The sequence below is a fragment of the Erigeron canadensis genome, chromosome 9, assembly GCF_010389155.1.
Source record: "Erigeron canadensis isolate Cc75 chromosome 9, C_canadensis_v1, whole genome shotgun sequence".
Lineage (NCBI taxonomy): Eukaryota > Viridiplantae > Streptophyta > Magnoliopsida > Asterales > Asteraceae > Erigeron > Erigeron canadensis.
The window spans coordinates 25,039,055-25,062,113 of record NC_057769.1 but is presented as its reverse complement, the minus strand read 5'-3'; the positions used below and the strand labels follow the sequence as shown (position 1 = coordinate 25,062,113).

General features: G+C 33.9%; 1 protein-coding gene across 1 annotated transcript; it reads left to right on the top strand.

The window, feature by feature from the left end:
* Positions 1–8,031: 8,031 nt before the first annotated feature.
* On the top strand, positions 8,032–21,055 carry LOC122583402. Its single transcript, XM_043755808.1, has 8 exons — positions 8,032–8,976; positions 12,261–12,311; positions 13,993–14,988; positions 15,442–16,344; positions 17,284–17,433; positions 19,951–20,016; positions 20,132–20,218; positions 20,891–21,055. Exons 1-8 carry the CDS (start codon positions 8,032–8,034, stop codon positions 21,053–21,055), a joined length of 3,363 nt encoding a protein of 1,120 aa, XP_043611743.1.
* The last annotated feature ends 2,004 nt before the right edge of the window (positions 21,056–23,059 follow it).

Sequence of the window (23,059 nt, the reverse complement as noted above, 5' to 3'; positions counted from 1 at the left end):
CCGCCGCCACCTACTTTCTTCCTTTTATACACTCCATCTTCTATTGAGGTTTCCTTTTCTTCTTTTACATCTTATCTTTTCCTCTTTTTCTACATCTTATATCTTCTTCTTTTACCTACAATCGTCTTCTGCAAAAAAAAAAAAAAAAAGAAAGGTTAGGTCGCGTTTGAAGGATTTAGTCGGAAGTTGACCTTTGGCCGTCGACCGTCGTTGATCCATTCCTAGTCCGAGTCCGACAGACTCGAATCTGCGGGTCACCGACACATGACCCGATTACAATAATCGGCTCTATCGACCGATAATCACAACCTTACTTGTGGTAGTCATTGACAAGGCACCTGTATAAAACGAACCGGTCATCGTATAAGTAGTTTTTGCACAAAAAATGATAGTTTCACACTTAATATTTGTAGAAGAGAAAGTAACTCCCAATGCCGTCTTTCACGGGTTTTGGGTCCCAATACCGTCTTCGACGGTGTATGGGGAGGTTGATATTGGTTAATGCTATGTATCGGGCTAAAGGCCTTTTCAATACTTTTTATAAGGGTAGGGAGCGGGGGCACTTATTATGTGTCATGTCATATTCCAAAAAGCCTTTCAAAAGATGAAAAATGAGGCAACATAGATGTAGGGGTAGTCTTGTGAAATATCATGGTTAGATCAGTGGTAAACATCTTGGCTTCTGTAGACAGAGGTCATGGGTTCGATACTCATCCCATACAATAGTTTGAGGGCATTTTCTACCATTTAGGTAGAAAATGGAAGGAGTCTTTCTGCTTAAGTAGAGGTAGGGTGTGCCTACATCATAACCTCCTACATAAATCGTGGCTTAAAACCCACGGAAAACAACACTGAACAGTTTCTTTATTTTAATTCTAATGATAAATAAAACAAAACAAAACAAATTTACTAACAGATAGAAAGCCTAAACAATTCATCCAAAATTGCCTAATCTGAAAAACTAACCCCGAAAACAAAACACACACACACAAAACCAAAATTAGAATACATCCAAAAAGTAAAAGAAAATAACATAAATTTTAAATTTAAAAGGAGAAATTGCACAAATCATCTCCGTAGTTTACGTATTTTCTTGGTTTTCGACCCTTCAAGTTATTTTTAGTGGATTTCGTCCTTCAAGTTTACCTTTTTAGTGGACTACATCCTTTTGAGGGATGTAAGATGCTAAAAAACTTTGAACACTTTTTGTGTTTTCATCCCTCAAAAGAATGTAATCCACTAAAAATGTAAACTTGAAGAATGAAATCCATGAAAATGTTTAAACCACGAGGATGATTTGTGCAATTAACTCAATTTAAAAATATAAAAGTAACTTGAAATAACATAAAAACAAAATAAGGTGATAAATAGACGTGCTAAAATTGAGAGGGTTAAAATGTAAAGTTATACTAAATATAAAAAGAAAAAAAAACGGTAGATTAATCGGAACTGTTTGATCCAATTTACCGAATTGGTACCCACATAACCCCCAACAGGGATAATGTCAAGATAATTCAACAACTTAAATTCAATTCTGCCTTTGATAAAATTCGAACCCAGGTTGCTTCTAGAAAGTTATACTAAATACCATGATTAAAAAAACAAACAAATAATCATTAGAAAGCAGCCACTTACTTAGTCTTCCTCCTCCTTCCACAACATGTGACCGGCAACATCAAAATTTTTTTAAAAATCCTTTGAATAACAGGATACAAAAAATAAAAATCAAAGATGGTTTCAACGTTTGGAATAATTGGAAAGTGGAAAAGTCTTTGCAGCCCGCCCGTCTTCAACAAGCCGCTTAGGTGCTCACCCCCCAAACCGCCCACGGACATGGTGTTCAAGGCGGAATGGCCCGACGTCACCATCGACCCCGCCCCATACCCTTTAGCCTTATAAGTACCCAATTATGCCATGTTATCACTATCCAATTAAAAGTGTCCGTGTCAAAACTTAAAACTATCCAAACCATATCTAGCGTACTCAATACGGTAGCAATGGTATCCTAAGAGGTGGTTTGGAAATTGGAATTGTGTTTTAAAGAGTTTATTTGATCAATTTTTATTTTATATATTTTTTTGTTTTGAAAATCTAAGTGTTACACACATGAGATTATCTAGTTATTTTTTTTTTATTTTAAGGAAAAATCCATAAAAAGGTAATATTTTTACTCAAAATTCCTAATAAGGGGATCCTATTTCATTTTGGTCTATTAAAAGAATTTCATTTTCAAAAATTTCTCAATAAAGGTAATATCGTTAGGTATTAATGCTAGATTTCCGTTAAGTGACACTTTAACTTGCCAAATCATTAAAAAAATTGACGTAAACATCTGACTGGATAATGAAGAAACATATATATATATATATATAGGATAGATGTAACACCCCGCTAAAGCGGAATATACGGGATGCACAGATAAGCACAAGCACGCATAGCACAAGTTCGAACACAGCCAATAACATTAAGGAATAAGAAGTATCATAAGTTATTACAGCCCGTGGGTAAACCCAGAATTAGATAATATTCAAAAGACAGAACAATTATCTTAAACGAACTTGAACTCTGAACTTGAACAAGCAAAAGGAAGTCTTCACAGCTATGAATCTTGAACGTTCGAACCATCACCAAAGAAATGAGCTAAAAGAAGGAAGACTCTTATGCTAAGGGTCTACTAGCCTAGCCTGAAAAGCATGTAAGTTCAAAGGGTCAACTACGAATGTAGTTGGTGAGATTCACATAAAGTACTTAGTGGCTATACATAATAGTAATATGTATATTAAGAACAAGTCATAAGATCTATACGTATGTCAAAATACTTTATAATAGTAAGAACAGTGTAAGATCACGTAATGCACTTTATATGTATGTATATAATCACTGCTAACCCGATTGGCCAAAGATGAACAATAATGTGCCAGTAAGCTCACATAGTCAAGTAAGCTAAATATGATCTAGATCAGAACAAGTACAGATAATATGCATCATCCAGAACCGTAGAGAATGAGGGTGGGCCTACCCTAACAGCGCTGTCCATGATTACCTACGGTTCATTCCCTGAACTGTGGGATATGAATTGATAGCAGTAAAAATAGAACTCATACATAGATCAGTAAGCACATAATAGAGAACAGGTGTAGCAATATATATGTATTCAAGATCCTGCTCATTCAAGATCTAAATACACTTTAGAAGATAATTCAGAATCATTTCATAAGTATTTCATACGATCATAAAATAGTATGTAGAACAGTTCAAGAACATATACATATTTTTATATATATATATATATAAGTACAAAATAGTTTTCATGCTTTTCAGTCCCCAATAAGGAACTTTGAACAAAAGGTATAAAAGGGGATAAGTGAACTCACAGTGATCTGGTACATGCAAAGTTATTGAGCATAGAGAACAAGCACAGAGATAGATAGGTTATATCTATCGAAATCCAAGCACACCTTGACAGAGACCTAAGTACACGTTGTTGATCACATAATATGTACATATATTAGTCTTGGTGATTATTTAATCACAGAAATGTTCTTGATGATCCGATAATTTGGTCCTTGAAGAACTTAAAACGTTTTGACTCAAAAGAGTTTTAAATGAATTTTAAGTACATGAACCGGACTCGAACTGATCGTCTTTGAACTCACACATGAGTACTTATCGTGTTAATGAGTTGAATATGTCTTTAATGATGAACCTTTAGTCTTTAGAACTCAATTTAATTGATCATAGAACTCATACTTTGATAATTAAGATAGAACATGTCTTATTTGTACTTAATTAGGGTTTGTGCTTTGTACGTCGTCTTAGATCGAACCATGATCTAGCTTAGATGTTAATGAACAGCCTTTAATGTGCTTAATCAAGTAATGATGTTGTTACGAACTGATTGGATGATTAAGGATCAAGTGTGGTGTGTTAAAGAACAAGTACAAGTTGTTATATGATGAACACAAGATCGTCGAGGGTTTTTAGATGTCAAGATCGTTTTAGCTTCCCTTCAAGATCGTCCTAGGTGACTCTCAAGATCGTCCTAGGTGACTCCATGGCAAGATCGTTTCAGCTGCCTCATAGTACAAGATCGTTTCACCAGTTAGAGTTCAAGATCGTCTCTCCAGGATCGTCTCATCAAGATCGTTTTAGGTTTCAAGTTAGGATCGTTTCAAGGAACTTATGAACTTAAGATCGTTTTGAGGGAACAAGACCTCAAGGTCGTTTCATGTGACTTGAACAAGATCGTCCCATTGATCCAAGAACATGATCATGTGTTTGAGCAAAACCAATCCAAAGAATCGGTTACCCATTGAATGTACCAACAACACTACAACACCACAACAAGATCGATCAAACAATGAACTATGAACCAAGGTTGGCCAGGACGATCTTGGCTCAAGATCGTCCCACCAGGATCGTTTTAGATCTTGCAAAGAGGTCGTCCTACATGAACAGTCATTTAGATCGTTCTAATATAAAAGCAAAGGAGATCGTTTCAAAAGGCTAGATGAATTAGGTCGTTTTGGGAAGCAGGAGTATTAGATCGTTTTGTTGCTTCACCAAAAAGAGATCGTTTTATTATATATAGGCAAAAGAGATCGTTCTAGTCTCCTTTATTTTACTACAATTATGATTAATTCGATTCAAGATTCAATTGAGCGAAACCGATCATCAGATCAGTTACCCAGAAGGTGAATCAACATTAAACCACACTACACACCAAACAACATCGAGTAACAACAGAATGGCAATCTCGGGGACGAATTATAGCAGCTCAAGAACATCACACGAGCCCAAACAGCCATGGGTTCAATCCATGGTGGTTTAAACCGGTTTCGGGACGAATTAGAACGTAGTACTAGTACATATTAACGTAATAACACTATTTCCTTAACACCTTAACAGTTTTCAGGATTAAAATATTACATGAACCCTTGGTGGCTTCGAGAACAAGTTATGTTCATTTTTGAAAATAGGTTTTGTAAATTAAATCATGTTATGACCCAAATTTGTTCACCAGAATGATGCTGAACACATTTAGACATAAACCCATTGATTATAGACATGATTTTCAAACAAAAATCGGACCAAATCATCAAGAACAAGAACATGAAAAAGTACACATTTAATTTGATCAAATTCTCAAAAGATGTTGTTATTACCTGCGATTTGATTCTAGAAACGTGTTTTGATCGTATTAAGGAACCCGAAAGTACAAACGATTTCACTCAAACAATCCAAAATCAAGGTGGTGATTTTGTGTGTGTTTATATGTCTGACTATGTGTTTTTAGAAAGAGAGAGGGATGATTGAGGTGATGAATGAATAGTGCTTTCTCACTCTATCATTTTCTATATATACCTTATCATAATAAATGTATTAGAATAAATGCAAGGACTTTTTATAAATATTTGGACTAGGGCTTTTAAGAACATGAACGTTTACGAGCTCGGACTTTAATATTTTATCGAATTAATTCATAATCCGTCACATAAATCAAGATTTAGGTCAAATTGACCTTCAAATACTCACAGAATATAAGTCTATAGCACGTCAAAACTTAAATAAATTGAACTGTTGAGTCGTTCAGATGGCGAAAGTACGATTTAAAGAACTTAATTAGAACATTTTAAGGCGGTTGTTACAATAGAGATCAAATGAGAAGGTACCTTAACGAGCAAAGGGAGAGAAGGTTCGTTTTTTATTTTTTTTAACTTGTTTTTTGAACTTTTTTTTCTTTTTTCCACTTTTTTCGTTCTCTGTTTAATTAACTTATTCCATATAAAAAATTTAAAAATATTTTTTTTCCAAAGGGTACAGCCCGTAAGCTATAGGCGAAGCCTCTCGGCTTATGATGGAGCCATAATAGCTAAGGGCAAAGCCTGTTAGGAAGATTACCCCATAAATGATCACTCTCAATGACCTATCACCCTCTATGACCTATCACTCCCTCCAGCTACCCCTTATTAATATCCCTTAACGTACCTATATATGTATAACTCAGTAATTCGGGTTAGAAAATTTTTATTTTTATTTATTTTTTAAAATTTTTTTATAGATTGAATTAATTAAAAAAAAATAAAAAAAAGTGAAAAAAGAAAAAGAATAAAAAACCATGCTAAAAAATTAAAAAATGAACCTTCTCTTCCTTCTTTCCTTAAGAACCTTATTTCCAGATCTCTACTATATATATATATATATATATATACAAAAATTAAGGAAACTAACATTACATTCTTGAGATTATTATGTAAGAAAGGAAAAGAAAAGAGTAGATAGGGAAAGAAAAGTAAAAAAAAATCATCTATAAAAAGCATTCCTGAGTTAGATAGAAAGGATAGGAAAAGAAAAAATAAATATATACAATTTTACAATTCTACCCACATTATATCTGTATATATACTAATTAAAATCATACACTATACAAAGAAATTAACGCCGATCCATGTGTTCACTTTATATACAATGGAATTAAAATTAGCACATATGATCTGTTAGAACTCCCAAGCCGCAAGCACTCCTATCCATTGAATCATTGATTCCATCAGCCATCAAGCATCAGTAATAATTAAATTAAATTAACAACTATCTTGTCAAAGTATTATCTTTGAAAGACATTAAAAATTCCACCACCTACTCTGCTTCTGCCTTTTCAATTTCACAGTTGCCTAAAAAGAAATCCGATCTCTATCATTATGAAGTAGTTGCAGCAGCAAGAAGATGGAAGGTTAGATTAGTATTTTTATACCTTGACATAAATTTTTTCCATCCAAATCAGGCCAGATTTGGCTGGAAAACTTTTGAACAAAAAACCTATAAATTTTCTTATCATTCCTTTTCTTTTCTTTCCCTATCCTTTCTTAAAAAAACTCAAGAATGCAGTGTAAAACTAAATTAAGGTGAAGTCCGGCAAAAGGGTGTGGGCGATTTGCGACTTTCTATCCCATTAAATTCGATCTCCGGTCTCAATTCAACCAACAGTGAATTTTTTTTTGATTGCTAATTATATTGTATCATTAGTGAGTCGATGGTGGTTTTTCATTAGAGTTTTTTTTGGTGAGCAATAGATCAGCTTTGTTGCGGCCTCCTCTTCCATTTTACTCGATCTTTTTGCAATTATCATATGTATTCAATTCTTATGCATCTAATTGTTTTCTATATATAATGAACAACTCATTCATCAGATCGTGATGGGTGGGGATTACATTGTTTATTTAATATCCGATTGTGGGTGGGTGACTTCTTTAATCATTTCATCAGCCTATGTAATCTAGTGGTGTCGACTTTGCGATAGCGGTTGTACAAATGTTCAGCTATCTTATTTGTATCCATTGATATGAAGAAACGAAGAAGGGAGATTTATCCTAATCAGCTGATATTCTCCGTTGGTATGAAGAATGTTGATCGATATAGCAGTGGAAGTGAAGATGGGGCATGTTCTTTCAAAATTGTTTTTAAGCGCAAAATCTATTTACAATCATAATCCCAAACACTCGTACGCCGTAACTCCTTAAGTACCTGAGTTCCTCTGTTACTTTTTTTTTTCTAACTTTATGAGAAAATACAAGATGGGTTGTGATTATTTTGTATGAAAAATGGTTTGTGATTTAAAAATGTATAGGTGTATTATATTTATAGTGAATTGAAAAAAGGGTTTTAAAAATTTAAAAATAAAAAGTTCTTTCTTTTTTAGTGTCAAACGGTCAAAATTAGACCCTTACTCATCATCATCACGCTCATCCTTCCTTCTCTCTCGGCTAATCTAGTTGAAATACTACCCGGAAATTGATACCAGACTAGGTGGTGGCCGTGTACCCACAATGCCACAATACCCAAGACCTACCCGACGGTACTCCCTCTAGCCTAACTTTGCATTATTGGGATTTAGAATTTTGATTGCAGCACTTCATAGCATTCACATCTTAATATGTGTGTGCACTATTGTACATGTCTAGTTTGGTATAGTAGTTTATGTTTACTAAATATTTTGTCCCACTCATTCTCACATTACAGATACAAACATTATCAATGTGGGCTAAAAACTTTGAAAAGCCTAAACCCATAGCATTCACATTCAAAGATATAGAATTGGCCACCAACGATTTCGCAGCTGAAATTCTGATAGTAGAAACTAGTACTTCAAAGGTTTACAAAGTGCAATGTTTGAAATCAGAAGAGAATGAAGAAGTGGAGCTTATCAATGTACTGGTACATGTTCTTAAGTACACTATTACAGAAGGAAATGCGAGTAGTATGCCTGATGTAATGGTCCCTTTGTTGTCAAAGTATAGAAATATAATTTCTATTGTTGGCATTCTTAGGGAAATGGAGAATGAAGAGGTTAAGATTAAAATGATCATCACCAAGAATGAGGCCAATGGAACTTTAGATAAACATTTAAGTAGCCAAACCCTCAGCTGGATCCAAAGATTGTGGATATGTCTTAGTATTGCACAGGCAATACGATACATTCATCAACATTTTAGTTATATATGTGTTATACATGGTAACATCAAAAGTTCCAGAATATTATTAGATGATAGATGGGAACCCATATTATTTGGTTTTGATTGCTCCATTTTTGTCGCATCAAATGTGCCACTTGCACGAATAAGTAACTATAGAGGTGCATTAGAGTACAAGGATCCAGCATTTGAGAAGACAGGGGGCATAAGTTTCAAGTCAGACGTTTTCTCGTTTGGGGTGGTTTTGTTTGAAATCTTGTTTGGGCAGAAAGCATCTATTCAGAATTATAATCAATGGTATTTTGCTGATTTGGCAAGACACCATTACGAGGAGAAAACATTGGAGAAAATGATCGATCCTCATCTAAGACAACAGATGGACTCGCAATCATTACATATTTTCTCAGAAACAGCATATTGCTGTTTGAAAAAGCAGCGAGAACAACGTTTAGATATAATTCAAGTTATCAAAAAGCTTCAGAAAGCCATGGAGCATCAGATTAAACATGTAAGATTATCCTTTGTTTATTCTCTTCTACCTTTCATCCGTATATAAAAGTCTACGTTGGAACCATATTAATGTAACCGTCACTGATTATCTATCATTCCTAATATGATAATTGACAATAACTGAAATCCCTATGTCTAGTAAATATATAATGGACGTATTTACTCTTAAAGACATACTATAAGGTTTCCCATTTAATGATTGAAACTATGAGGACTAACGGTGCACACATTAAACACCAATGGATTGTAAATATTTTTATTATAAATAGAGAGTCATTAACCTTAATTTGTGAGTTGTGACTAACTTTCCACTAACCTCACTTAAATTCATGTGTATCACCTCAGTTAAATTCATGCATAAACAACAGCTGAATTTATCATCCCATTATACTACAATCTTATTGTTTTGAGAACCTGAAATCAATATCGATCATGCTTAATGCTCACCAGACGATTCCAGTGTTTTATCACTCAAATCGAATCATATTTATCCCAACATGTGGTATCAGAGCCTCGTTATAAATGATCAGTCATGATTCGGTTCGATTTTGATGATTTTCGCGAAGATTAAATTAGCACATGTACAAGTTCGTGCTTACGTCATCACGAACTTAGAACAAACTCGTGCTTACGTCATCACAAGCTTATGACAAACTTGTGTTTACGTCATCACAAGCTTATGATAAACTCGTGTTTACATCAGCACGAGTTTATGACATCTTCGCGCTTACATCATCACGAACTTTAGCTCATCTCCTACACGAATTACCGATAAACTCATTAAAGGTTTCATCAAAATCTGTCCCTAAAACTCCTCATTAGATCTGAACAGGTAGAAATTGAGTCTAAAATATATGAAAGTATGAGGTTGTCCTGCCAAAGCATAAGTCTATAACCCGAACTTAGAGAAATTGGATCCTAAAAAATCTTACATGTTCCTTTGTCGGTAATCATGATTTATGGTTTTTCCCACCATTACTAGCATTATTGACACGTAGTATGCCACGTTTCTTGAGATTTATGAGATAAGTGGGAGCACGACAAATGATAACTTAGATTTGTAAGAGGTACAAGGAGCGGGGAGAACCACTCGTCGATTATTATTACTTCCCCGATAACTCCTTTGTACCCAACGCTGCTCCTAATATCATTGATCCACATTCTCCTAATTAAAAAAAAATTTCTCGTAATCAGGACACTACTAATGCTAAAGCATCTTCCAAATTGAACCTCAAAATCAACTCAGGGGATCATCTACGTCACGCAGGGCCATAAATTTTGATTATTTCATAACTTCTTTATCTGAAATTGAGTACATTACAAATCTTACTGATTTATCCCTTATAAAGAAGCCATTAAAAGCGATGAGGACACTTAGTGAAATGAAGCCATGGTTTAAGAGTTTAATACCATGTAGCATAATGACGTTTGGGACTTGGTTGGCTTTGTTTAAGAATCCAAACCTTTAGGTTGTAAATGGATCTTCAAAACCAAATTAGACCCGAATGGAAGCGTTGAATGCTATAAGGCCAAAACTAGTTGCGAGGGCTTTACTCAAAAGGAAGAAATCGATTATCAATAGACCTTTTCTCTCATAAAAATTCCTTAAGGATCGTCATGACATTCATAGCTCATTATGATTTAGAGTTAGATGAGATGGATGTCAAGACCACTTTCCATTCGTTAAGGATCGTCATGGCATTCGTAGCTCATTATGATTTAGAGATTACATCACATGGCTGTCAAGACCACTTTCCTGAATGGAAACTTGCAATAAGACGTATACTTGTGGAGTCCTGAAAAAATTTTTCCGGAAGGTAAAGAGCACATGGTCTGCAAGTTCAATAAGTCCATATATGGGTTGAAAAAAGTATCACTAAAATGGTACATTAAGTTTGATGAAGTCATAAGAGGACATGACTTCCTAAAGAATCAAGTGGATCAATGCACCTATCTCAAGATTAGTAGGAGTAAATTTACAATACTTCTTTTGCACGTGGATGATACTCTACTTGCAAGTAACAACTTCGATATGTTGCCTGAGTGGACGCGTTTACTTTCACAGAATTTTGATAAGAAAGATCTCGGTGATGCCTCTTATGTCATAGGTATCAAAATACGCCGGGACAGACGTAATGATGTTCTAGGTATTTCTCAAAAGGCTTATATTAAACACATCTTAGAATGTTATAGCATGCAGTACCACCCATTATAGCTCTAGTGATAAATGGAAATGTATGTGATTGTTTCCAAAGTCTGAGCATTGAAACTAAAACAAGAGCAAATGAGGATGATACCTTACTCATAAGTAGTTGGGAGCATTATCTACGAGTCCGTACTCCAGTATGCTTGGGAGTTATTTATCTAATCTCGGATTAGCACACTGGAAAACGGCTTAGAAAAAGGTTCTACGATATCTATAAAAGACCCAAGCCTACACATCAACTTATAGAAGAAGTGACAACTTAGAAGTAGTAGGATGTTCAAATTCCGATAAAAAATCTACTTCTGGATGTACTTCTATGATAAGCTAGCAGACCTATCTTTTGACGGAGTCATAAACAGAAACTAACTACAACGTCCACCGTGATAGGTGAATACATTGTCATTTATAATACCATGTCGTGGGATGTTGTTAAGGAACCTCATAGATAAACGAGTATTATCCCGACCGGACTTATTGAATACTCATAGATAAATGATCGCTCGGTCAATTGGGAGAATGTTAGAACCACTTTAATGTGACCGTCACTAATCTATCATTTCGAATATTATAATTAATAATAACTGAAATCATCATGTACGTCTAGTAATATATAATGGGCAGATTTACTCTTAAAGACATACTATACAATGGGCGGATTTACTCTTAAAGACATAATATAGGCCTATAGGGTGTTCCATTAGGTGAGTGGAACTATAAGGACTAACGGTGCACACATTAAACACCAGAGGGTTAAAGGTTTAAATACTCTCATTATAAATATACATTCATTAACCAAATTTGTGAGTTGTGCCTAATTTTTCACTAACCTCTCACTTAGATTCGTGTGTATCACATCAGTCAAATTTGTGCATAACATGAGCCGAATTTATAATCCCATTATACTACAATCATGTTGTTTTTGGAACCTGAAATCAATGACATTCTGTTTAATGCTCTTACATGTTCCACAAGACCATCTGAGATGTTTTATCACTCGAATCGAATCATGTTTCTAATCGAATCATGTTTATTTTAAAACATTGTATTTTACTGATATATTAGTCTCATTGTTGAAGGAAAGCGCACTGGAGGCAGATAAAGTAGGTACACCCATCGACTACTGGAAGGTAATTACTTTCTTTCTAGCTTTTGTTTTTTCAACATACTGTCACGTATAAAACAAAATTTGACTGATAAACTCATTAACTATTTTTGTTCTTGTGTAAGAAAGAGCCGCGAATAAAGGGTTTTGATCATTTGAAAACTAAAATTTTCGTGAAAACCAGAAAACTGACTAAAACACACTGTGATCTTATTTAACACAACGTGTTTTTAGTATGTTTTACAAAAACACATTATGTTAAGTTTATATCACAGTGTGTTTGAACAATTTCTGATTTACAACGCTATAAAAAACACACTGTGATTTAAAACTTAACACAACGTATTTTAAATTACACAATAAAAACACATTGTGTTCTATAAAAACACAATTAAAACACATTGGGTTAAACTCAGATCACAGTGTGTTTTGGCAGTTTTCTAGTTTTCACAAAAAATTTAGTTTCAAATGAACATTTCACCGCGTATAAAAGTAAGAAAAAGAATGTTGAGTTTTTATAGCTCTTTAGGAAAGTTTTCAAAGTTTATAAAATCAAATTTATCAGATAAAAAAAGCAATTTAATGTTAGTTCATTATTTTTTCTAAACAATTTTTTAATTTAACACATAAAACAAATAACAATCTACTAATTTAAAGGTGTTATAAATTTATAATTCATGGGTGAACTTAAAATAGGGATAAATATCCTGAAATGTAATAAACTTTGAATGAATGTCTATAGTGTGAAATAATTAAAGTTGTGTTCATTGTATGTAATCACCTTTAATTATGTGTATTGTATGTAAAAAAAAATGTATCCCCAATCAAAAACTAACAAGTAACAGCTATATATGGTTGACACGTATGCATTTTTACATATATACTTTAAATATAATTGCATACAATGAACACAACTTTAGTTATTTCACACTATAAACATTCGTACAAAGTTTGTTATATTTCAAGATACTAACACCCCTTAAAATATCGTTTTCTTATACATGTTATTGACATATTTTAAAGGTGTTATTAGCAAAAATAATTTTATCTATACTATTTTATAATAATTATCACTTTCTCTCTCATAAAAATGTTAGATGAAAAATTACCATTTCACCCTTTATAAATTAATTTAAACAATTAATCACTTATTTTCTAAATTATATCTATTATTACTTTACATCAATTACATTTACACAAATTACTTACACAGTTGCACCCACCATGAACAACACCCCCACGGCCGCCGTTACCACCGCCAATCGTCATTACCACTACACCGTCGGCGCATTGTGCGGGTAGAATGGTAGTTTAAATAGAGATTTACCCAGACAATAAATTTAACTAGATTGTGTTAACAGATAGCATTTAATGGATAAAAAGCCAAACAGTCCAAAGTTCAAAAAAAAAAAAATCAAATAGTGATTTAGCCTATGTAAGTTTAACCTATTTGATAGCGATTAAATAATTGACTGGTGAAAGAAGAACACGGGGTATTGACTGAGCAGCTCAAGCTCCTATCTCTTGGCCTGGTCTGGTTCTTTCTTGAAGCTACTAATTACCTTTTTTTTACAATTCTTTATGGCAGTGAACCTGCCTTTTTTTGTTTTTAATTCTAAAACTAATGTATGCTGGGATTATAATTGACGGACAAATTTATTGGTATTCTCGGCTTACAACCTATTTCTTAACATGTAATGTTGCAGGGAAAAAACTTGGAACATCTGAAGATCCAACTTAGTGAAATAATGTTGGCGACTAGGAATTTTGCGGAAACATACATTATTGGGTCGGGCGGATATGGTATGGTGTACCGAGCGGAGCTTGATCATTATGATAGTAGAAATTCTTTGTATATAAAAGAGGAGGACAGAGATGTGTGGCCAAAAAAGCGTAGCGTTGTAGCTATTAAACGCATCCTAGATGCAAAAGGAAAAAAAGGATTCTATGCAGAAATCGAAATACTTACTAATTGTAAACATCAAAACGTAATCTCTCTTCTTGGCTTTTGCGATGAAGATCCTCATATGATCCTTGTTTACGAGCTTGTCTCAAATGGAAGCCTAGATGATTATTTGGAAAGCACAACTAACTACATCAACCTGACATGGGGTCAACGTATACATATATGCCTTGATATTGCTCGTGGATTGAATTATCTCCATACTAAGACAAAGAACAAACCAACCATTGTACACCGAGATATAAAGAGCGCGAACATTCTATTGGACAACAGTTGGAATGCGAAGATTGCTGACTTCGGGTTGTCAAAACTACACCCTATGAATCAAATAAGCAGCACCTTTAAGACTAATCATTTAGCTGGCACAGAAGTGTATATGGACCCAGAGTATAAGGAGACGGGTAAGTTGAAGAAAGAATCAGATATATACTCTTTTGGAATAGTACTATTTGAAATAATGTGTGGGAGGCTTGCATATGATAAATTTTTCTATGGTGGCAACGACAATGGGATTCCATCTGTTGCACGACGACTGTTTAATGAGGGGAGATTAAACGAAATGTTAGATCCTAACATAAAGCAAGCATACGGAAATATCTTTTTGATAAACAGAGGACTCAATCAAGATTCCTTGGACATATTTTCAAGAATAGCATATCAATGTGTAGAAGAAACTCGAGCAAAGCGTCCAACAATGGAAATCGTCATCAGTGAACTTGAAAGAGCGTTATCCTATGAAGTAAGTCAATGCTTATAAAATGTCTCTTCTTTTCTTCCATTTCTTGATCCCAGCTACGTTCCAAACAATACTTTGAATTTATGTTCGCAATAAAGATTTGATTTCATAAAACAAACATCTCATAAAATAAATTAATCCATAAGGCTGGACGGAGTGCCCCAGGGAGGGAACCGGTACCCGTCCGGTACGTATTGGAACACCAATCCATCCCATCGGTACCGGTAGGGTGGGAAGGAGATTGGGGACCGTGGTGCCGGTTTCGCTGCCTACTCTTGTGACCGGGGGGGGGGGGGGGGGGGGGGGTGGTGATGCATTCCTAGCATTAGGGAGCAAGCGGGGAGGAGGAGAAAAACCGGGGAGGGGAGGGGTGGTGAGGCGCTCCCCCACCCCTCAAAGTGTACATAGTTTAATAAATTAAAGAACTTAATTTACTAAAGAATTGACGACTCACAGGAAAACCACAAGGACAATCTCAAGATTGCAGTTGAAGACATCAAATTGGCAACACAAAACTTCAACGAGATGAATTGTGTGGGAAGTGGAAGATACTGGAAGGCATACAAGGGGGAAATTTCACATGCTGATGCTGATGGACATACAACTGTTGTTGCAAAGCGTTGGGATACCGAGTATGATAAAAAACATCATCAATTTTTGTCAGAACTTGGTATTCTTTTCAAGTTTAAGCACAAGATTATCATTGAGGTTGCGGGCTATTGTGAAGAAATGGATGAGAGAATTGTTGTTTATGAGCATATGTCTAAAGGGAGTCTCGATAAGTATTTAAATGATGCTAGTCTTACATGGATGAAACGCCTAAAGATTTGCATCGATGTTGCAAGGGGATTAGAGTTTCTACATAATGATGACGCTAAAATGGGTGAGTGGGTGATACAGAGAATCAAAAGTGCTAACATTCTACTAGATGGTAATTGGAACGCAAAAATTGCTAATTTTGACATGTCCATAACAGTTCCATATAGCAAGGAAACCGATGATGTCATCAATGATGATTATGAAACATTGGTTTACCTCGACCCACAGGAGATGCTGTTTGTATTTCCCCATTCGGATATATATTCATTGGGTGTGGTTTTATTTGAGATTTTCTGTGGAAGATTGGCATGGCTAAAGGAGTGTGAAGATCACTCTCAATCTTTAGTCCCTTTGGTTAAATGTCGCTTTGATGAAGGAAAACTTGATCAGATGGTGTTTGAGGGTATAAAGGAACAAATTGTACCCAAATCATTGACAACATTTCAAACGATTGCATATAAATGCTTAAATGATGTTCCTGAAATGCGGCCAAAGGCATCAGAGGTGGTAATAGAACTTGAAAAAGCATTGGAATTCCAGGTATGTTTTTGTAAGGCAAAGAGTTAATTCTGGATTTTGCAAACAACAGGTTATTAATTAACATGCGTAAAACAAATGGTACTTTACATATAAAAATGTTTATTTGAAAACTAAATTTTCTATGAAAACTAGAAAACTGATCAAAACACTGTAATTTGAAATTTAACACAATGTGTTTTAACTGTGTTTTATGTGTTTTTACTGTTCAATAATCTAAAAACACATTGTGTTAAATTTTAAATCATATTGTGTTTTTGATAACGCGTGAAAATCAAAAAACTGTTCAGACACACTGTGATATGAACTTAACAGAATGTGTTTTCTCATTGTGTTAAATTCAGATTACAGTATGTTTTGACCAGTTTTCTAGTTTTAATGAAAAATTTAGTTTTTCAATGATTACATTACAACCCATAAAAAGTCACCTTTGAATTTAATAGTCAATACATATGTAACTTTTTATGTACGTTAAAGGTTGTCATTAGATTACACTAAAATGAACTTATGGAAAATATTTAAATCCCAATTCTTGAAAATATTAATCGTTCCTTCAAAGGAAATGTTTTATTTTAAAAGGCAACTAAACTATATATTTTAATGACAAATTTATTCTACTCATGAAATACTCCATGCGTGCCAAAAGATTCCAATTATATCATAATGCCAAACGCGTTTTTGGTATTTTCCTTACAAAGTGAAAACCTCTATCAAATGAGTTAATCCTATATATTATACTATTATGCATACCACCTAAGTCAGGGCTCAAGAGTTAAAGAATACAAATTTAGATAAATCGCATTTCTAGGATTAAAATAGAGGTTAGAATCAGTATTGTATACATTGTACTATCTTTTAATTTTGGATGTTATTTGTTGGTCGGCAATATAATATTCTCACATATGAAAAGAATTTGCTAGATACATGTCTATTTTATAACAGGAGGACTTCCAAATATGGAAAACCAAATTGCCAAAAGATTACAATGAAATACTTCAAATGTCAAAAATCTCGGGTATCTACACTGCCTATAACAACAAGGACCTTTATGACATGTTCAAGAATGGAATTCTGCTTCAACAGAACTATGTGGTAATTTTCTTTAAGCTCAGTTTCGGTTTTCATGAATGTTAAGTTTTAGCTGGAATGGAGGATGTTTCTTTGCATTGGAGGAGAGCTTACCTTCGTGCAAATGAATATTGGTTTCTGTTTTTTTTTTTTTTTTTTCTAGTTTTTCTTTCACTTTGGTCATTATTAGTTTAAGCCTAACTTTGGTCATTATTATTTTAAGCCTAATGATCACCTTCAAATACTACAAAATGTCCTCAAATTAATGTTCCAAGTTCAACTTTACATTTTTCACATAACGGATGGAAGTGAGGTTTCATATGATTATTTGCATAACAGTGGTTTTCACTGGGGGAAAAAGGAGAAAGAAATGAGATGATATCAGCAAGAAAATTTTGTTATAAGAAGCGATGGTCACGTGAATGGCGAACTGTTCCACAATCAAGGTTAATCTTTTTTGCGCTTTATGTGTTTATTTGTCGTGTGCAAGAAATGAGTCATTCGCAAATGTAATTATGAGTAATGATTCTCTTATTTTTTTCCCCTCTAACTTAAAAATTACTTTGAATGTGGAGTATTTTTTAATTTTTAAAAACGACCGTTGTGGGAAGGCATTGTGGGGGTAGGGGCATTAGCTGTACCGAGTTCACTTCAATTATCTTTTAACCACTAATTTTAAAAATGTAAAAAAAAACTAATTTAATTATTTGGAACAACAAAACAAGCTAACCATCTTAGTAATAGCTAATAGCTAAGTGACCACCTGCCTCCTAAAAAAATACTTGATGGGAACAATGTTCAAGTTCAAATCCCTATAAAAACAGAGTTGCTAGCTTAAGAGAAAAGATTCATTTATGAGACCAAAGGGTTCTTGAGCATTTATCATTTTTTAACAATAAAACAAGCTTTAAAAATTGTATTATTTGATAGTGGTATTTATTTGATTACATTCATTTAATTAATTTATATATATATATATATATCTATATATAAGTTATAATTATAATTGAAGTTGGAAAAAACACAAACAAAAATAGGTGACGTATGTAACAAGTCCCTCTATGTCTCATTTTCATTCTTTTGATGGACATCTTAAGGTGTGTCATGACGTCACATGGTGAAAGTCTCCTTCCCTAAAATGCCTCACTCCTTTCACTCTAACTTATTACCCCTACCCTCTTTTTACCTTATACAGCTATCTTTACGCTTTTCGCCCACATTTTTAGCTTGAAGTAAACATAAGTGCTTAGAGTCTAATGCAATGAAGCCCCTTCCCTTATATTGGTAGACTTGATGATATACTCATTTGGTCACACGGAGGTAGCATATACGTAGCCTCGACTACTACGTAAGCAGTGCTGGGCCTTTCGGTCTCCATAAAGCAACCTTTCTTTCGTATAAAGAAAGATATGATATCTATGGTATATATGGAAAAGATCTAAGCGGATAAAAGATAAATAAGATACACATTACCACATTTTGATAAGTAAACAAAGACAACAAATTCCAATCATACCATGTACGTTGATAAGCCTAAATACAGGGTTTAAACTCTAAGTTAACTTTGGCAAGATTACGCCCTCATAGAAGGGAGCGGGCTACATCCTTCAAATATCACGTGACATCCACTCGTAAAACACATACATACGATTCAAGGCGTAAAGTGGCTTGGCCTACCTACGGGGAACCGTCAAGGAATCATCTTGACACACTAATATCCACCTTCATGGAGTTCATAGCAGAATCTTCGTTATAGACACGGTCTGGTGTTCAACAAAGGATGCTTCATAAAATCACGTGTATTACAAATTTACTAATATCTTTTACATAATCTGTTTCATTTTGACTTAAAGTTTTTTAAACCATCTACAGGTTCCCAAAAGTAGCGTTGGTGCAGGACCTTTCAAATTTAATGATTCAAATCAAGATAAAAACACAATTTTTATCTCCTGGTGTCAATTACGGGGTTCATCTCATCTTTAGATTTTGTAGTTCCACAAAAACTCGAGCTAAACGGATGTATGTGAATTTGAAGCACAAAAAGGGGAATGAAACCTTACACGCACATTTTGCAACACGGAGAGATGATTATTGGATGATGATTGAATTATGTCAGTTCTTGTATCGTGAGGATCATAACGATTTTGAGGTTCTACTAGAAAGCTTTTCACGTTGCTATTGTGGAAGTAGCACCGTATATGTTGAAGGAATTGAATTTCAAGCCATTGATAATGCAAGTTTTGAAAAACTCTTGGGTTTCTATACTATATATATATAGGGAAAAGTGGCTTAGTTGTAGAACTCCTCACATATTAATTCTTTAATATTTGTTGAATTTTAATTAAATTACATGGCCCCCATGATTTTTATGGATTAAAAAAATAATATGTGAGTGTTTCACACCTAAGCTTAGGTACCTAACCGCCTTATATATATATATATATATATATATATTTGTTTATATTAAATTACAAGGGTAGAATACAATTTTATCATGTTCAACATTACAAACATATAAATTGGTTTTTAACCATTTTGCAGGCCATACATGAAAATATAGATGAGAAGTTAAAGGGAATCGAAGTAGTTGACAGTTCTAGCTTTGAGGTACTCGTTGGTTATTCCAATTTCAGATTATTTTATTTTTAGTTTATTTGAAGCCAAATGTATGGGCAACATAATCATGTTCATTAAATTAAAAAGTTCTACAAATTCTGTGTAGGTCTTGAAACATGAAGAAATCGAGAAGACAGAGAAAGTACATGAAGAATTGCATAAGCGATCTGAAAACTCTAACGACTCTGAAGAGGTCCTTTCTATTTTCTATCTAATTTCATTTGTATTATATTGATATGATTAAATTGAATGTATAATCATGATGGTTTTTGTAACAAATTATTTTGACCCTCGGATCAACAGTTAATCTTGCCAAGTATAGTGAACGACAAGAAGTATCTTATGCTATCAGCGAAGGGGATTCTGTACAACTCTACAAAAATAAGGCTTATTTATTTAAAAGCCTCGGCCCGATCCAGGTTTGCCTTCTGAACTAATTTCATTATGTTAATTTATTAATCTGAACTTGTCCTTAAACTATTTCCTATATATATAAACTTCTAAAAGGAGTTAATTTTGCCTGATTGGATCAAATAGTTTGAACTTTTTATTTGTAAAAGCAGATTTTGATGTTTCCAAGTAAGGTTTATTTAATCACATGATGTATCATATATATACATACAGATTTCGAGAGGTGGTTGAGCTGCTGTCACAACAAGTACTCCATATCAAGTGCAGAATTAAAAGCCACATTTTACAAGCAAATACAGAATATGCATGTTATCTTGTGTTCAAGTTTTCAAAAGAGTGTTTTGGGCTCCATTGTCCAGTGATAGTACGAGATCTATACCAACGGAAAAACAAAGAAACTGGAATCGTTTATTTTAGATCCCCAAGCTATTGTAATTTACATGATTCTAACAAGGTTCCACAAAAGAGAGAAGATGGATGGATGGAGGTTGTCGTGTGGAAATTCAATTCAACTTTGAGACTTCGAGATGATTTTGTTCCTGTTCATTTGAAGATGATAACTTATGAAGGAACATTTTCTGGCCTTATTTTATGCGGCATGGAGGTTCGAGCAACGTGAGATCATATTATACATGAGGTTAATTGTCCTCTAATATCCGTTTGTTATGCAACTATGTGCGCATATTTTTAAAATTCACATAAACCAAAAATACAACATTTAGAACTATTGTTTAACAGGACTCAGCTCCTTCTCCATCTTCATTGTAGCCGATTGGTTTTCGTTTCACCGATCGACTAACTCTTTTACTGGGCTTAGTCATTAAGTCATTAATATTGTATATATTTGGATAGAAAATTAATCTAATGCGTTTAATCTCAGAAGACCTTTCAGATCGAGTTTTAATCATACGTGATTGTCAATCGGGTCATTCGGGCTATGTTTTTGGGGAAATCGAAGAAGGAAAAAAATTCCAAACGAAGTGTAAAAATCTCATTTGAACTCTCTTATAAATTGGGAGTTCTCTGTAAAGTTTTATGCGGAAGGTTGTAACATATGTTTTCATCCTATATGTGGTGTACTAGTTTTACCACACACACACATTCTTGAACAAGTTTTTAAAAGGGAATAACAACTCTGGTTGAGGAAATGCTAGTTATCTTCTATCAACTTGTTTGTGACTCAAATTGGGCAAAACTAGTGTCTAGAGAATTGGAAGATTAAAATATGTCAACTACAGAGAAGTATTTGAAGTAGGAACCGGAAGACTATTAGATTTGGCAACAGTGGATGATTTCTCTTTCAACTATTGCCCATTTATTATGAAATAATCTTTTTAGGAGGGACGGTAATACTATCCCAGGAATAATATTCTACACAAAAAAAAAAAATAGATAAATGAATATGATATCAAATGTTTTACGAGAATCTTCATCATGCATTTTTGCAGTCATTTCACGGGTAAAGATCAATCCAGGCTATAGACGTTGTGGCTGACCTTGTTGAGGGTCTTTTGGCTGAGGTAGTAAAGGACATTGATTTCAAAAAAGATTTTTTTATATCCTTAGCTGAAATATAGATTTTTCATCGATTTTTAAAAGTTTTCTATAGATTTTTTACATTTTGACCTCTTTTATATTTATTTTTCATGGATTTTTTAATTTTGCCCCTACTGAGATTTTTTTCTGGTACCACCTCTGGGCACAAGGAAACAGTGATGGGTATTTGCATGCCATCAGTGTATACCCAAATAAATACAAATACTTGACACGGTCAGAAAAGGAAAAAAAAAAAAAAAAAAATTGGGGGCCGGTTCTTGGTTGCAACAACATGATAATAGAGGCTTCTGAGCATGCAGCACAATCCAAGTGGTAAATAGAGCCCAGAGTTGTGGCTATGTAGACACATGAAGATATGCTGAAAGAGTCAAAATCGAAGCCAATGGAAGATGAAGACACTAACAAAGAGAAACAAACGATGGTAAAGTTAGAGAAGCTCTGCCGTCAAGTAATGGAATTGGAAAAAGAAAATCTTACGTTGATAAAGAGATTCAAAGAAGTTATTACAGTCGCGCCAAGAAGACAAATATGGAGGAGCAATTGAGGAAACGAATGTTTTGGAAGAAATGATCGAAGAGGAAGAGTGGTAACAAATTGAGGTTCCATCACCACATCTTTAGATAGTTGATACAATGATACTTCTTGTGATCTTTGATGTTTTGAGTGAGTGTGTTCCCTGTCATTTGTCTTGCATTAATTTGTTCCACTGACCAGTAAATTTTTTGTTCGGCTAATTTACATGCAATTTTTGAGAATATTAAAATGTATTTTCTAACTACAAGACCATGTCTAAACTAAAAAGTTCTATTACTTTATTTACAACTACTAAATTTTATTTTTATTTTATTTACCCAAAAAACAAACTACTAAACTTTTAGACATACTTTTAATGTTATATATAATTTTATTTATATATATATATATATAAGGGATGGGAATATAAGGTTGTCGGGTATCTAAGCTTAGGTGTGGAACACTCACATATTGTTTTTTTAATCCATAAAATTATGTGGGCCCATACATTTATTCATTAAACAAGAAATAATAAAATATTAATATGTAAGAG

Coding starts and splice junctions, on each gene's coding strand:
- LOC122583402 (XM_043755808.1), top strand. CDS start 8,032: ATGTGGGCTAAAAACTTTGAAAAGCCTAAACCCATAGCATTCACATTC. Junction 12,312..13,992: donor CACCCATCGACTACTGGAAG/GTAATTACTTTC, acceptor GTAATGTTGCAG/GGAAAAAACTTGGAACATCT. Junction 20,017..20,131: donor TTGACAGTTCTAGCTTTGAG/GTACTCGTTGGT, acceptor AATTCTGTGTAG/GTCTTGAAACATGAAGAAAT.